Genomic DNA, 16,833 nt, shown 5'->3' with positions numbered 1-16,833 from the left:
TATGGGATCCGTGCCCAAGGACACTGGCCAATTTGGGGGCCCCTACAGGAGCACTGAGGAGCAGCGGTTGGGGCCCCATTGAAAGGAAGGTGTGGGGGAGCCCAAATGTTTTGTGCCCAGGCCCCCAGTAAATCTTAATCCACCTCTGGGCAAAGCATAATAGAGTTTTACTGGAAAAATCAACTGATCAAACCTACCCCAGATGTAACTTCACTTAAGGTCACTGGTGTTAGACCAGGAAGAAATCTGGCCCCTGAACAACAAGGACACACTTTATGGAGAGCCTAGAGTGAACACTGCCTGGAAATTAAATGCACATTACGGGACTAGAGCCCAAAATAGCACATGCGGGGGTTAGAGCCAGGAAGGTAGGCAATCACCTGATTTCGGAGCAGATTAGTTTGAGCAACGAGATGAGCTTGTAGTTTTCCTTGGCACCACTGTGGCGCAGCTTTCTCAAGTAGCGAGACAGGCTGCGTGGGGGAGCGTTTTCAAAGGAAAGAGAAAGAGAAAAACAAAAATGAGAGAGAGAGAGACAGAGACAGACAGACATCTGTTTAGAAAACAAAATCACAAGAGTGAGAGCATTACAGGCTGGGCCAACCCAACACCAAGGCAAGAGACACAGCATCCAGGGGACAATCAGTTACGAATCCTTCAAAGCATACCAAGTGTAGCGGTAATTAATGCTGCGATCTGGAGACAGAGGGCACCAGGGCTGGGAGACTGTTCACCAGCAGCCCAGCTGCAAAGAGCAACAGACAAGAATGGTTAGTGACTTAGCACAAAAATGCCACGTGTTGAGTTTCCTCCGACTGCCTTCAAGGAGGTCGGGATTAATTCAACATCACTCTCATCCACATGCAATTATTTAAAGTCCACAGCACTCATTTTAATGGAGTGTTGTCAATTAAGCAGTAAGTGGCAGGATTCCTAAGGGGTGTGTACGCATGTGTTATAAGAAGGGGGGGGGGGGGGGAAGGATAAGTCCAAAAAAATTCATGATGCTGTTGTTGGTGTTCTAATATGAGAAAACACCACTTAGCTCCCAGTATTTGCTCTGTACTGTAACAACAACAAGACTCTGCATTTCTCCAATGCTTTTCCATAGACGTCAAAGCGGTTTACAAAGGCAGGTAAGTAGCATTATTCCTATTTACCAGACAGGGTAACTGAGGCAGAGAGGGCTGAAGGGCCAGACCAAGCCCACTGCAGTGACTGGAAAAGCCCCCATTGACTAATTGCTTTGTCCAAGTGACCCAGAGGCAGCATCAGGAACAGAACCCTGGGCTCTGTCCTTTGGTCCACGTTGTTCATCGACCTTATCTATTAATCTGTCAACAACCAGTCATCTGTCACAGAGCGTCAGCACATGAGCAGTCTGGGGGAGACCGGTGAGCGTAGCAAAGATAGAGGAGTCTAGTTTTCCAGACTTGAAAATACCAGAGCCATAGGCCTCAGGTTCCAATGTTCATATATGAATCACCGCAGCAAGTTTTAAAAATCGCCAATTAACACCACCACCCCTAAATGAAAGATTGCACCTCCCCACCCCCAGGAAAATTCCCTTCTTACTTCTGCATGCTTAAAGAGAAAAGCCAGCGGAAAGTTCTGTTAATTGAGCCATTTGACTGGCTGACCAGCCTTGTGTGTTGAATGAGGGACATTGGTTTTTTCCATACCTGATGCAATGATTCTGGTTCCTAAAGTCACCTTCAATTTTGTTCCCTGGTTTTACATATCCATAGTGCAAGCAATGATAAAGAGATGAGTAAAGACTGAGGGCTTAAAATAAAGTGCAAAAGCAGCACTCAGAAGGCAGATGAGCCATTAGGTCCCAGACATACAGAACCACGGTTAACTTTTCCAGAGCTAGTTAGAGCAACATCATCTTCCAGGACCATTGGTGTATTTTGAGATAGAAGCATTTGGATTTAAGGTGTGCTGTTAGCATGTTCTGGCTAACACCTTGGAAAAGTGTAGCGTAGACCAGGCAGACTTGGATGAAATCTTGGCTCCACTGAAGTCAGTGGCAAAATTCCCCATTGACATCAATGGAGGCAGAATTTCACCCACTGCCTTTAATATGTGCTCACAGGGGGGTGCCGAGGCTAGTATTCAACCATCTTAGCACATGTTCAAGTCTACTCTGTCTTGTCCACACTAGATGTTTCAAACAGGTTAGCACCACACGTTAATTCCTAGTCACTACAGGGCCCAAGTGATCATGGAGGGCGTAGTTTCAGAAAGACTGAAGGGTATTCAGACAACCTAATTGCCAATTTTGCTTTGGCTGTAGCACCTTCCAGTCTGAAAGAGCAAAGCTGTTCAGGGGACGATTTATACAGCAGGAATTAATGGAGAAGAGGCTCTGAACAGGTCACAGCCGTGCCCACGCTGAAAGTGCCAGGTAGTCCCTCCCAGCAAACACTGCTATAGCACTGTTGATCAGAGTGTCTCAGAACACTCCGCAGACTTACTGAATTCAGGGCACAGCAGCCAACCACTTACTTATTCTCATCACCATTTTACAGATGGGGAAACTGAGGCATGCGGATATCCAGGGTCAGAGAAGGAAACAGAACCCCCTCCTACCTCCCAGCTCCTAGCTGGCACCGTAAGGCCATTCTTCCTCTCTCACTCAGACTTCTGTGATCACCAAAACCATGTACGCCTGAAATCTGTACCAGGTACACTGCACAGAAGATCAGCGTCAGTGCACTAAAGATCAGCATCAGTCAGAGCCTTCTCCTAAAGTTTATTTGGGGAGTAAAAAATAAATGGATGGATGTGACCCTGCCAAAGAGAAAACACTCTGGCTGGATCATTGCATGACAGTTCTCTAAACAGAAAGCACCTGGGAACGATGAGTCAACATGTTAAAACTTCCTAAACGAGCAGTTATTAAAAACAATAATAAATGAAAGCAGAGCCCGCCCTTTGCTTTACCTTGGCAATTTTTGTTTCGTCTTTCTTCTTTGCGGTTTGTAGGGATTCAAAATGGTGTCTGGCGCTGTCGTAATCCACAAGCTTCCTCCCTCGCTTAGCGATCCGAGACTGAGAGAGAGAGAGAAACACACCTGCTATGAACAGCCAGAGCCATGAAGTTTAGACCCTTGTCAGCTGAACTCCACAATTAAACCCCTCCTCAATTACACCTTATTAAGTGAGTAAAGGATTGGCCTTTCTGGGTTTGGGCTAGCTGGAATCCCCCTGTTGCTTCTGGGGTTCAGACCCCATAATAGGTCACCCCCTTCAGAAGGTCTCTGCCCCTGGCAGCATTTCCCCAGGCATCAGGGAAATGTGTCTCTGCATCGCCCTTCTCAATCATCCGTGATGCACCAACAGCAGTGGACATGAAGCAAAGAAGGCCTCCAACCCAGAGCCCAATCCTGTGATTGGATCTTTTAGCACAGAGCTCTCCGTTTTGAAAGCCAAGGTTACACATTTCCTCCCGAGCGTGCAATGCTGTTTGTGAACAACTACAACCCACACTCGGTGCCGTGCAGGCCCCTTCGTGCCACACCAGTTGGAGTTCTTTGTAAATTAAACTTTCTGTGCAGCTCTGGGTGGAGCCACTGGGCTTCTCAATGAATTCAGCCACAGTAAAACACATACATTTCAAATGCGCAGCCCCATGATTCTGCTCTCCCACAGGATCCTGATCCAAAGCTCCTCAAGATGACTGGACGGGCTCCCCTCGGGTTTGGATCAGGCTCTCATTCAATATCCTTCTAGAACAGCTGGGTAAAAACTTTTCTGATGGGTAAAAACAAGGATTCTAAGATGCTCCTTTGCAATAAAAGCAGCCTGATCTTTGAGTCAATATTGAAATAACTATCAAAAAAACAAGAAAGAAAAAGAAACCAAGCAGAGACAGGCCCAGTTGCTTTTCAAATCAGAACTACCCTAAGCTTCCAGAGCCACAGTGCTGGTTCATGCCCCTTTCTGCTCATTGCATCCTTTAGAACAGTGGTTTTCAAATCGTGGGTCGCAACCCAGAACTGGGTCATGGTGGCTCTGGTCAGCACTGCTGACCGGGCTGTTAAAAGTCCCATCGGCAGTGCTGCCCAGCTAAGGCAGGCTAGTGCTCACCTGTTCCAACACCACACTGTGCCCTGGAAGCAGGTTTGGCTCCTAGGCAGGGGAGCCACGAGGACCGGCTCCGCACTCCCATTGGCCGGCTCCTGGCCAATGGGAGCTGGGGTGGGACGGTGCCTGTGGGCGAGCGCCATGTGGAGCCGCCTCCGCCTAGGAGCAGGACCTGCTGCCGGCTGCTTCCAGGGCGTAGCGTGGTCCATGGCACTGGGACAGGCGGGAAGCTTGCCTCTGCACCCCAGCTGCGCCGCTGACCAGGAGCCGCTGGAGGTAAGCCAGTGCCCCAATCCCCTGCCCCAGCCCTGAGATGCCCAAACCCGGAGCCCCTTCCTGCACCCGAAACCCCTCATCCCCAGCCCCACCCTAGAGCCTGCACCCCAAGCCCAGAGCCCTGACCCCCTCGTGCACCCCAACCCCCTGCCCCAGCCCAGAGTCCCCTTCCACTCCCTGAGTCCCTCATTCCCAGCCCCACCCTGCAGCCTGCACCTCAACCCTCTGCCCCAGCCCTGAGCCCCTCCCACACCCTAAACCCCCCATCCCCAGCTCCGTTGGGTCACGGGATCTCCTTGTATATTCTAGAAACTCCACAAAAACGCATTCAGAAACGTTCAATACTGGGTTACACAATATTTTATACAAGTAAACCCTAGACAGTGACCTGCACAGGAGTGGGAGGGGGGAAATGGCTTTTGTGCCCTTTTTTGCTTCTTAATGATAGTTACAGAAGGCCTGAAAGGTTTTTGGTTTTTAAATCTGCTTCTTAACCATTTTTAAAAAAAACCCACCCCTCAGGAATATCAGCTTCCCTGTTCCGACTAGGGTCTCCTTGAAAGTCCAGAGAACTGAATGGGAGCATTCACAGCCCTTAACTGAAGGACCTGGTTGTTCTTGAACTAGGAAATCTTTCCGCCCACCTGGTTTCTGTGTATTGGAGTTAAATGGCTGTTAAGACAAACAAAAGGCTTTTGACAATTTGACTAAAATTCTCCCCCATCTCAATCCATTCCTATTTCCTCAGTACTTGCAACATTGTCATCACACCAGCTCCTGCATCCCAGGAGAAGCAGAGGAATTTCTAACGAAAAAAAGCTTTATTTAAAAAACAGAAAAACCCTCTCAGTCTGTCTTGCTAGATCCTAAGGAAGCAAACATGGCACAAATCCATTTTGTTTCTTTTTGCAGGTCACCTGGATGACGCTGTATGTTCACAGCAAAGCTTTACATAAGGAGTCTCACTGATATAGAATTTGCAAAATCTTTTGTAATGGTTTTTGATCAGTCATGCAAACCAAATTGGACTCAAGCCACTGCTCAGTGCGGGTGGCAAATGCATGCATGCTGAATAGGACTTTACCAGAAAAGAAATTGTTTTTTTAAACCCAGACCACTGAAAAATTTTATTGTAAAAGAAATGACACTCAATAAAAATAAATGTGAGTCTTAACATAGGCCCCAATAGGAATCGGATCTCTAGCTAATCCTAGGAAGGGATCAAGAGGTGGACAATGCTTTGATTATAGAGGGATCTAAACAACGCAGGAGGTTGTTTTAGTTTCTTACTGTTTGGAGAATCATTTGGGAATAGGGTTGCCAAGGGACGTATTACTGGAGGTTTCATCCCAGGACATCATCTTTAATTAAAGATTACTCTCTAATTCCTGGAGACTCCAGGATAATCCTGAAGAAATGTCAACCCTACTTGGGGATTGAGAAAGGAAAAAAAAACACATATCAGTAAGGCTGCAATATTTGTGGTCTGAGATTTTGAAAGGAGGAGTGTTTGGTGCGCAAATTCAGGTGCATGACTCCTTTAGGAACCCCAGCCTAAAACCTTAACATCGTTCCAGAGAAGCTAAACATGAAAAAGATTTAGCCCTAGTCTACACTACACAGTTAGGTTGACCTAAGGCAGCTTACGTCCCCCTAATTAGGTCAGTGTCTATACTACAGCCTTGCTCCCGCTGATGTAAGTGCCTTGCTACACCGACATAATACCGCCACCTCTATGAGAAGTGTGGGGCTGATGGTGGTGTAATTAGGGGCAGGCGACAGTGTCTGTGTAGACACTGCCTTACTTAGATCAGCTGAAATTGACAAGAAAGCCAGGCAGCTAGAGAACATAAGAACAGCCATACTGGGTCAGACCAAAGGTCCATCTAGCCCAGTATCCCATCCCTTTATATACACAGAGAACATGAAACAATGGGTGTTACCATACACACTGTAACGAGAGTGATCAGTGAAGGTGAGCTATTACCAGCGGGGGGGGGATGGGGGGGGGAGAGAAGAGAACCTTTTGTAGTGATAATCAAGGTGGGCCATTTCCAGCAGTTGAAGTTTATTTGTTGAAGAATTGCCACTTTTAGATCTGTAATCGAGTGACCATGTACGTTGGCCAAACTGGACAGTCTCTACATAAAAGAATAAGTGGACACAAATCAGACGTCAAGAATTGTAACATTCAAAAACCAGTCGGAGAACACTTCAATCTCTTTGGTCACTCGATTACAAACCTAAAAGTGGCAATTCTTCAACAAAAAAACTTCAAAAACAGACTCCAACGAGAGACTGCTGAATTGGAAGTAATTTGCAAACTGGATACAATTAACTTAGGCTTGAATAAAGACTGGGAGTGGATGGGTCATTACACAAAGTAAAACTATTTCCCTATGTTTATCCCCTCCCCCTCCCCCCCCACTGGTCCTCACATGTTCTTGTCAACTGCTGGAAATGGCCCACCTTGATCATCACTACAAAAGGTTCCCCTCCCCTGCCCCCCCACTCTCCTGCTGGTAATAGCTCACCTTACCTGATCACTCTTGTTACAGTGTGTATGGTAACACCCATTGTTTCATGTTCTTTGTGTATATAAATCTCCCCACTGATATTTTCCACTGAATGCATCCGATGAAGTGAGCTGTAGCTCATGAAAGTTTATGCTAAAATAAATTTGTTAGTCTCCAAGGTGCCACAAGTCCTCCTTTTCTTTTTGCGGCTACAGACTAACACGGCTGCTACTCTGAAACCTGATCCATTCCTGTCACTCATTCCCAACTTCTGGCAAACAGAGGCTAGGGACACCATCCCTGCCCATCCTGGCTAATAGCCATTGATGGACCTATGCTCCGTGAACTTATCTAGTTCTTTTTTTAACCCTGTTATAGTCTTGGCCTTCACAACATCCTCCGGCAAGGAGTTCCACAGCTTGGAAGAAGACAGCTACTTTTTCCCCATGATTTGACCTCTGATGTACAGTGATAGTGGAAACTATAGATGCAAGGGGGGGGGCGGGGAGGAGGAGCCCCAGGAAACAGAGACCCCCTGTGGTTGCACATGTTCACAGCTTGCATTATGATCCTGGAACCTGAAACCGTTTGTTGTTTCTGGAGGGAAGTGCCACTTCAGATAGTGACAAAAGTTTAAGCTAATCAGGAAGGGGGGAGGGGAGGAGGGTTACTTTCCTAGGGAAGGAGCCAGGCTGACACGTCCCATATGGTGACATTGTTACAAGCGCTGCCACATGGAAAAGCCCATTCCCTGTGCAGCTGTTTCAAAATGAACTGGTGCTGGGGGAGGGAATGGGGCTGGGAGAGAGAGAGAGAGAACTCACAGGATATCATATGATCCTGCAGGGTCAGCAGAGGCCCCCACCCCTCCTGAGTAGCTGGCCATGTGCAAACAGACTTTTAACCCAATACACAGATCTGCCTGCCACGCAAGCCTCATAAACATATTGGCCACTCGCCAGCAGCACTGGCTGTTTCCTGACTGCTCTGCACTTCCAGGGGAAGGGAAAGCCAGGGCACCAACGGCCTAAACAGGGGGGGGGGAAATAAATCCGTCACTTAACGGGATTCTGCCAACCTGCCATGTAGGGGCCAAGTTTTAAAAATGAGCCAAAACACAAAAAACAGATTGGGGGGAGGAAAAAAGAGGCATGCAGAGTGCATGGGGGAATGCCTCTGCGGCCTTTGTGTTCCCGCTTGGTGTTTCAGTAACTGCACCTGTGTAGGAAAAGCCAGGGGTCCGTTTCCCACTAAAAAAACACCAGTGTGGCAGGTTGGATCTGGCTGCTCTGTGTGTACCTCATGCTGCTCTCACTTCAATGGAGAGACTCAGAACTAAGTTTGTTGCCGTCCGTGGAGCCACAGGAACGTCATGCTGGCTTGCCAAGAGACTCCCTCACGCATGCAGCCTGCCACCTTGCGCGCAAATACAGCCAGGTCCCAGCACGCCCTACAGCGCTGGCCTGAACAGCACAGAGCAAAAGCCAGGCTAATCCCCACGCAGACCCTACCCTCCACTGCAAAGCTGTGCACGAACTCCAGGGAGCCTGGTGGGAGAGGGGCAGGGTCTGCCGACAGCTGCTTTCTGGGCAGCGTGTTCTCTCCAATTGGCATGCGCTACGCCAGCACAGCTCAGCTCATGAGCTGTAATGTGGCTCGGACATGGCAGAGCCAGAGGGAAGGTCGGCACTGACGGGGCCAGGGGCTCCCAAGGTGCTTCAGGGACCATTCAGGCAGATGTATGTGAGGTCGCCCATGTGTTTTCTCATTCCATCCCCTGGCACGGCCTGTAGTGTCTCCTCCAGAAGGGGGAAATGCAGCAGGCTTGCTGGTGTATCAAAGCCCCTGAGTATCGCAGGTAAATTTCTCCCTCCTGCACCTTTTAACGTGGGAGAGGGGAATAAGGACAATTACGTAGTTTCTCTTCAGTGCATTAGATGTCAATGCATTAATGCCCGACGTGGCTTTCCCCTTCCACGGTCCTGGATCTGTGGTAGCAGGAAAGCATGAATGAAGCCTTGTCTGGGTGGTTTTATTCCCTTTACAAGGCTGGTAGACAATGAAACGCTATTCTAGTGATGACAGAGGGTTTCCAACTGAAACACATTCTGCTCACAGGGGGCTGATGAAAGCCCGTGTATTAGAACATGCTACCGCACTTGGTGAGCGGACAATTCCCCAGTCTATGGCATGCAGCCACTCTCCAGTGACAGGAAGTAAAAGAGCAGGGGAACGAGGGAATATTTATCATGATGAGTGAAGCGTAGAGCTCCCCACAAAGCCTGAGTTTGCAGATCTCACACCTTCCCAGGGCAGCTCCAGTTAATCCAGCTATTGCACCGATACGTAGAGGACAATCTACATGGGAGCTGATCCTGCAGCATAGAATCATAGAAGATTGTGGTTGGAAGGGACCTCAGGAGGTCATCAAGTCCAACCCCCTGCTCAAAGCAGGACCAACACCAACTAAATCATCCCGGCCAGGGCTTTGTCAAGCCGGGCCTTAAAAACCTCTAAGGTTGGAGATTCCACCACCTCCCTAGGTAACTCATTCCAGTGCTTCACCACCCTTCTAGTGAAATAGTGCTTCCTAATATCCAACCTAAACCTCCCCCACTGCAACTTGAGATCATTGCTCCTTGTTCTGTCATCTGCCACCACTGAACAGCCGAGCGCCATCCTCTTTGGAATGCATCCAATAGCAGCATCCCCTTTCCTTCTCTTTCACATACCCCACGCCCTGGCTGCCAGGGCAGTTACTCACTAGCCAAGAGAGCAGAGGATTGGTGTTTGGCCAACAGGGGGCAGTGTGATTTCAGTGGGGGGGTGCGCCTATGCCACATCCAGTTCGCTACCCCCAAGCTAAAGAAGATGGAGTCCCAAGAGAAGCGCTCGTGCAAAGCCCCAACTTCAACTCACAGCGTCCCAGAGACTCTCTAGCACAACACGACAGGAGCGAGGGGAGCTACCTACTTTGATGTCCGGGAATTGGCCAAGGTAAGTGTCCATGGTTAGAAGCGCCTGATCCACAAGCTTCTGATGGAAATCCACCCAGAGCAGGTCATTGTTCTGAAAGACAAAAGGAACGTGCTTATGAGCACGATCAGAATGCTTCACATTTCTATTGCCAGTGATCTCCAAGCACATTACAATCTGTGAAGCCTCCCAGCATCCCAGAGGTAGTTATTGAGTCTCTTTTGGAGAAACTGAGGCAGACATAGCCCAGATCAAGAAGAATTCTGAGGCTCAAAAGCTTGTCTCTCTCACCAACAGAAGTTGGTCCAATAAAAAGATCTCACCCAGCTTGTCTCGCCAATACCCTGGGACTGAAACAGCCACAACAACACTGCATATCCCAGGTCACATGGTAGATGCAGAAATGGAACCCATAAGTCCTGATTCTCCTACTCCAACTGCTAGACCAGTGGTCACCAACCGGTTGATCGCGATCGACTGGTCAATCCTGGAGCCTCTGCCAGTCGATTGCGATCTCCGCTAAAAGTCCGGTGGCGCAGCGGGGCTAAGTGAGGTTCCCTGCCTGCCCGGGTCCCGTGCTGTTCCTGGAAGCGGCTGGCATTTCTCTGCAGCCCCCGGGGTGGCGGGGGAGCGGGTCTCCATGCGCTGCCCATGCCTGCAACCCCCTCCTGCATCCAAACTTCCTCCCAGACCCCACTGCCCCAGCCCTGAATCCACACCCAAACTCCCTCCCAGAGCCTGCCCCCTAACCCCCTGCTCCAGCCACCTCCTGCACCTATACTCCCTCCCAGAGCTTGTGTAGGGCTGACAGACCCCCATTGTCGATGGGCAGGATCGAACCTAGGACCTCTGGAGCTTAGTGCATGAGCCTCTACATCATGAGCTAAAAGCCAACTGCCTGTTAGCTAAGGCTGTAGCGCAGACTCAATCTCTCTCTCTCTCTAAGTGGCCTCAGTGCTACTAGATGGGACAGAACACCACACCAAGAAGGTGTGTGGGTTACGCTTGCACCCCTCACCCCCTCCTGTACCCCAGTCCCCTGCCCCAGGCTCAGCCCGGAGCCCCCACCTGCACTCCGAACCCCTCGGGCCCCAGCCCAGAACCTGCATCCCCTCCTGCACCCCAACGCCCTGACCCAGCCCAGTGAAACTGAGTAAGGGTGGGGGAAGAGGGAGCCATGGAGAGAGAGGGGATAGAGTGAGCGGGGCGGGGCCTCGGGGGAGGGGCAGGGCCTCAAGAGGCAGGGTAGATCCAGGATTGATCTTAAATTCAAAAAGTGATCTTGTGCGTAAAAAAGGTTGGAGACCACTGTGCTAGATCATACTCCCCGCTAGGTACTAAGACCCAGTCTGTTCGGTTTATCTACCAGCCCATGCCTCGTGTGTGCGTGCCTTCCCCCAAATCTCTCCTTTCCTAGGACCAACTGTCCTGGGAGACAGTATGAGTAGTAATAAAGGGCTCCGAATGCCAATGCGTCCATCTGGCGTGCAGAGCTGAGAATCTCCATATTTGTGTTCATGACTCATGGCACTACAGGCTTCATCACGCTCCGGTTGAAGTCAATGGAAAAAACTCCCGCTGACTTCAATGGATCATGCCCTATGTGCAGGCAGCACGTCCCATGCAACTGGAATAAAGCTGAGGAGCAGGCTGGTTTTCTCCCCAAGCCAAAAAGCTGCAGATCACCTATCCTGTGAGAGCCAGAGGAGGAAGACCAAGGAAGAGCATTCACCACAGTTCAGCTTATTTGTTACATTGCAACCTGTGCTTACACGGAATACAGTTTCAACAGAAGTTTTTTTAAAAGCCATTAAAGATCTTCATCCCCAAATCAACCTGCCCACAGCCACCACAATCATTGTATCACTACCTCCAAGGTACATGCCCAAAACGTCCACACCTTACACCTCCCTGTGGGTCTCCTCCTGCTAGAGTGACTGCCCCTTGGCTTTAAGTAGCCGTGACCACCCCCTAACACCCCTCTCTGGATGCCCCGGAAAAAAAAAAAAAAAACCTACTGGTACAGAGAAGGCCCTGCCAGGAGTTCGTGATGAAGTTATAATTAACTCATGGAACTTGGTTGGATAAACAGACCCAATAAAACCTCTGTCTCCTTGTATAGCCCCTTTATTCATAACAGTGACATTCCCCCTCTGCTTTAGCTACCCCCACTTCATGCTGCCCTTCCCTTTCATATCCTTGACAGACTGCCCTCCAAGCCTAAAGCACCCTCCTCATCCCACCCTCTCCCTCAAATCCCCGCTTGGCACACAACTCGACCACGGAGCCTGTCAGCTTTAGTCGACCCCCCGACTAGTGCCGTGACTCGCTCCTTTCAAAACACCATTTTTAAATGAGCGAGCGCTGTAAGGAATCCTTCTCATGCCCATTCAGCGCCAGAGCTGTTGTCTATTGTTCTTCTCAGATTGTAAGACTGGTGGGGCAGGGACTTTGTCTCTAGCTATCTAAAAGTTTTATACTGCTGCCCACCACCGGAGTATCTGAGCGCCTGCCATGTACAGTCAATGGGGGACAAGCAGGGTGAGGGAATTTATTGGAGTAACGCCCGGTGGCGAAAGAGACAAGCCATCAAGCTACACAGAATTCAGGTCTGGGAAAGCTCAAAAAGCTTATCTCACCACCAGACATTGGTCCAATAAAAGATGTTACCTTGTCTCTAATATCCTGGGACCAACACGGCTACAACACTGCAAACAATGTACGATCAATAGCAATCACAAAGTCCCCAGAGGGCCTCACAGAATCTCTGGCGCATCTCCCGTTTGGGGGTTAGGGTAGGGTCTTTTCTGTAGAGTGCTGAGTTCACCATCAGCAGGTAACTCGCAACGACACTTCACAGGCAGCCGGCGTGAAGGGTTTAGAGGGTTAATATTGCATCTCGAGACAGCTGGTAACCATACAAGCGGCTGTGCGTTGCTGGAGATAATCAACTAACCTAACCCAAGCATGACTCTAAACGCTGCTTCCCCAGTGAAAGAGACCAGACATCCTGACCAGACGGGGACAAACAGTTTACCTGGGGATGGCTAATTATCCACATTTTTGCAGGGCTGAGAGAGCCAGTGCTTCCCCTGGTGCTGATGGGTGGATAAAGATGCACCCAGTCCCCACCCGTGACATATTTGGGCCAATGTTCTCTCTGAAGCGGTTCCTGATGGCCAAAGCCATTGCTTCTTCCTAGTATCATTGCTGCCAGACAGATGTCTCACAGCAAGGCTCCCAAGCTGAGCACAGGAGGTAAGTGCACTGGTCCCGCGAATCCGCTCTCCCCCGGGGGCCGACCTCCCTCCCCGGCATGGAGTCTCTCACCTCAGCTATTTTGTTGGTATCATCTCTCCCAGGCCATTCTGGCTCATACACTTCCTGCAAGCATTCCGTCAGCTTCTTGGAGGCCTCATGCATTGCTAGGAGAGAAGAGAGACAGAGCTTCAAAATCAGAGGGACAGAGCTTCACCAGGGCACCACGAGCCCCTCCCCATTGCTGGCAGGAACTTGACTGCGTGGAAGGGATAACAGGAGCCTGATTCTAGTTTAAGGCAGGATATTTTCCAAGCATGATCCATGCTAATACATCTTGGACTCGCAATAACATGGATGTAAAAAAAAAAAAAAAAAAAAAAAAAAGAAGCAGGGGGATCAAAGATCTAGTCACTCAGACAACAGGACGTTCAGTGTTCATCCTCACCTAGCAGGATAGAGGAGAGTCTCCTACAAACCTACACCAAGACCATCTGACTGCTGGGAGGAGAAACCAGCCTCCGCACCCCAGTGTCTCCCACCAGAGCCACCTTGCTGACTGCCTGAACAACCCTGCCAGCCTCGGGAGCAAGAGATGTGAAACCGGCGCTCCATCACCAGGCCAGTTGCTCCAGGAAACCCTATTTGCACAGGGCAGGAAGAGTTATGGCCAGGAAAACCCTATTTGCAGTGCCAACAGTCGGAAAAGTGACAGACCTCCATTTGAGGTCTTTACCTTTTACGGAAGCCAGGTAAGTTCGGAGATCCTTCTGCAGCTTGCTGCCTTCTGCCTGCAAAGACAAGGAAAAGCCAGCTGGTTATTGTTTTGTACAGAGAGAGCTGAATTCGTGCAGGACCCATCTGTGCTATGAACAAAAAAACACACACACACCATATACACCCAAAACTGCCCAATACAGCCCGACAGCTGAGGAGCTGACACAGAACTAAGAAACTGTCTATGCAGGATGGAGTAAAGTAAACCAAGAAATCAAGGCAGATGAGGCCGTTTAGCCCAATAGACCCTGATCCCTATAGGGTGTGTCTACACTGCATTCTAAGCCAGGGTCTGTGGGACCTAGGCTTGTGGATTCAGTGTATCCAATTCACGCTTGAGCATCTACACTGCATTGTAAATCTCGGCTTACCATGGCTGGCCCCGGATCTTACCGCTTTGCTAACACGTCCAGACCTGCTGACTCAGGTCCACACTGCAGAATTACAGGGTTTGGGCTGGAGTCACAGTGGGACTCAGGCTCTGACCCCTGCACTCTTCCCAGCAGGTTCCTAGGACCTGGATCCTGAGTGCTTGCTGACCTGAGTCAGACTGATTTATTTGTGGATGGAAAGGGGGCTTGGGCTCAAACTGGAGTCAGAACCCAGGGTTAGTGTGCAGTGTAGATCTACCAACAGAGGGACACTCTTTAGAATCACACAAAGGAGCCCAACATGTAGGTTTGGGGGAAGTTATAAGATCTAATAAATCAAGAATACATTTCTGCTTGTATTTTTTATGTTATTGTGAGCAGTTTCAGTATGAACTTTCCCCTGGGATATTGGAAACACAAAAGCACACAAGCGCTGCGCCCAGTGATGAGCTGCCAAAAACTTAACCGGTTCCCTCCTCACCCCACGAGGGGGTCGTGGCCCACCCCCATCCCCAGGGACTCCTGCCCCATCCAACCCCTCACGTACCTTGATGTCTCCCCCCTGGAATCCCTGCCCCATCCACCCCCCTCCCCTGTTCCCTGACTGCCCCCAGAACCAGGCAGGAGGGTTTTGTGGGCTACCATAGTGGGTGCCCACCCCGCCCCTAAGAGCCAGAAGGACCTGCCGGGGGGCAAGGTGGGGAGTCCCAGCAGTGCTTACCTGGCAGCTCCCAGGAAGCATCTGGCAGGTCCCTCTGGCTCCTAGGGGCGGGGTAGCGTAGCGGGGGGGGGGGGGGGGAGCAACCACTCCCCCCACTGATCACATCAAAAGTGGCACCTTCGGTGCTGACTCCATGGGTGCTCAGGGGCTGGAGCACCCACGGGAAAAGCTCCCTGCCCCAGCTCACCTCCGCTCCGCCTCTGCCCCCAATGCGCAGCCCCGCTCTGCTTCTCTGCGCCGCCGCCCCCCCGCTTCCTGCGAATCAGCTGTTTGCGTGGGAAGCCGGGGGAGAGCCTGAGAAGCAAGTGGCAGCTTCGAGCTCAGGCCCAGGGAGGCGGAGGTGAGCTGGGTCGGGGAGCGGTTCCCCTGCGCGCCCCCCCCCCAGGTTACCTGCTACGGCAAGGGCGGCCCTCCTTGTGCCCCCTGCCCACCTCTGCCTCCCTGGGCCTGAGCGCGAAGCCACCGCTTGCTTCTCAGCCCTCCCCGGCTTCCCGCGCGAACAGCTGATTCGCGGGAAGCCGGCTGGGGGCGGAGAAGCCGAGCGGGACGGCGCGTTCAGGGGCAGAGGCAGAGCAGAGGTGAGCTGAGCTGAGGCCGGGCAGGGAGCTGCTGGTGGGTGCTCTGCACCCACCAAATTTTCCCCATGGGTGCTCCAGCCCTGGAGCACCCACGGAGTTGGCGCCTAAGGCGCCACTTGTTGCCGGTTGTTAAATTTAGAAGCCCTTTTAGAACCAGTTGTCCCGCTTCTAAATTTAAGAACCGGTTCCAGCGACCCACTGGCTGTGCCAATGTAGGGGCTAGACAGGGACACTAAACTGTTCCATTTCCTGTCCAAACTGGGTGAAGCTGCAGGAAGCAAACAAATAGCATGAATGGTGATAACCCCAATGCATTTTTTTTTTAAATGTCTGGATTTCGCAGATTTGAAAGCGAACAGTTAAGAAATAACAGTTACTCTGGTTTGCTTTTTGGATTTCAGAGGCAATCAGACACCATGGTGATGGATACAGTAGAAGAACCGGAGATGAAAACGTCTTACATTGCAAACACCCCCACACACACACACCCACCCACACACTTTGGAAGAGCTCAATACTGAATGATGCAAATGTTGCCTTTTATTAAACACTTAAAATATACACTGGGCCCGACTCACCACTGCCTTGCAACGTGTCATCACTTACATCTGTGTAAAAGGAGGTGTATACACTCTACACCAAGTCAGAAAAGAACCCACGTTGTGCAGATGCAACCACCACCACAAAGGGGCAGGCAGCAGAGAGGTAGGCGCAAGACAGCCAAGGCATGGGGGGGTGACAGACAGTTTATGGATTGTTTTCATTTGGATTTTTGTTTCCACCCTCCAATGCTTCGCAGTGGAGTGAGCGTTGGCTCAGATGGCATCAGAAGTCTAAGGGTCTTCTAGGAGACGCAAAGATTGAAGAAGCGTTTGAGAGAGACAGGTGTCCTTAGAGGGAAAAAACAGGTTTGGTTTCCCTATATTGAACACTTGCATTTGCTAGCTCCGGAACTCTACGAGGATGCTAGAGGGTGGCTAGCATCATACATTCTGTTACATTTCGTTTCCCGTCGTCCTTCCCAGCTTGAATTTTCCACATGGTGCCCTAGTATAATGCATCTTGACAGGCTGACGAGGGAGCTTGCAGGCTCTCTGACAGCTTCAGACTTAGTACCTTTGTGGAAGCAGCTGTTTCCTATCATCTGCCACTCTTTGGGCGCCTGCCTCTTGCCCTCTGCTCGCCTTCCCTAAAACAGAGCTCATGCCGATGTCTCTGGTGTTCCAAACACTGCTGTACACACTGAGCAGAGATTCCAGCAGGTCCCC

General features: G+C 50.4%; 1 protein-coding gene across 7 annotated transcripts in view; it reads right to left on the bottom strand.

Moving 5' to 3' along the window:
- Nucleotides 1–16,833, bottom strand: part of BIN1 (bridging integrator 1) — a 151,192-nt gene that overhangs the window by 53,838 nt on the left and 80,521 nt on the right. For 5 of the 7 annotated variants that reach the window (XM_074967052.1, XM_074967055.1, XM_074967054.1 and 2 more), the window contains exons 3-7: nt 13,855–13,909; nt 13,191–13,285; nt 9,858–9,953; nt 2,950–3,057; nt 381–473 (exon numbers count right to left, since the gene is read on the bottom strand). In XM_074967052.1, coding sequence (XP_074823153.1) covers nt 381–473; nt 2,950–3,057; nt 9,858–9,953; nt 13,191–13,285; nt 13,855–13,909 — 447 coding nt within the window. The remainder of the gene's footprint in view (nt 1–380; nt 474–2,949; nt 3,058–9,857; nt 9,954–13,190; nt 13,286–13,854; nt 13,910–16,833) is intronic. The other 2 variants (XM_074967053.1, XM_074967057.1) reach the window with 1 other exon arrangement.

This window comes from Natator depressus, chromosome 11, assembly GCF_965152275.1.
Source record: "Natator depressus isolate rNatDep1 chromosome 11, rNatDep2.hap1, whole genome shotgun sequence".
NCBI lineage: Eukaryota > Metazoa > Chordata > Testudines > Cheloniidae > Natator > Natator depressus.
The sequence above is the reverse complement of the archived record's forward strand: the minus strand, read 5'-3'. Positions and strand labels throughout refer to the sequence as shown.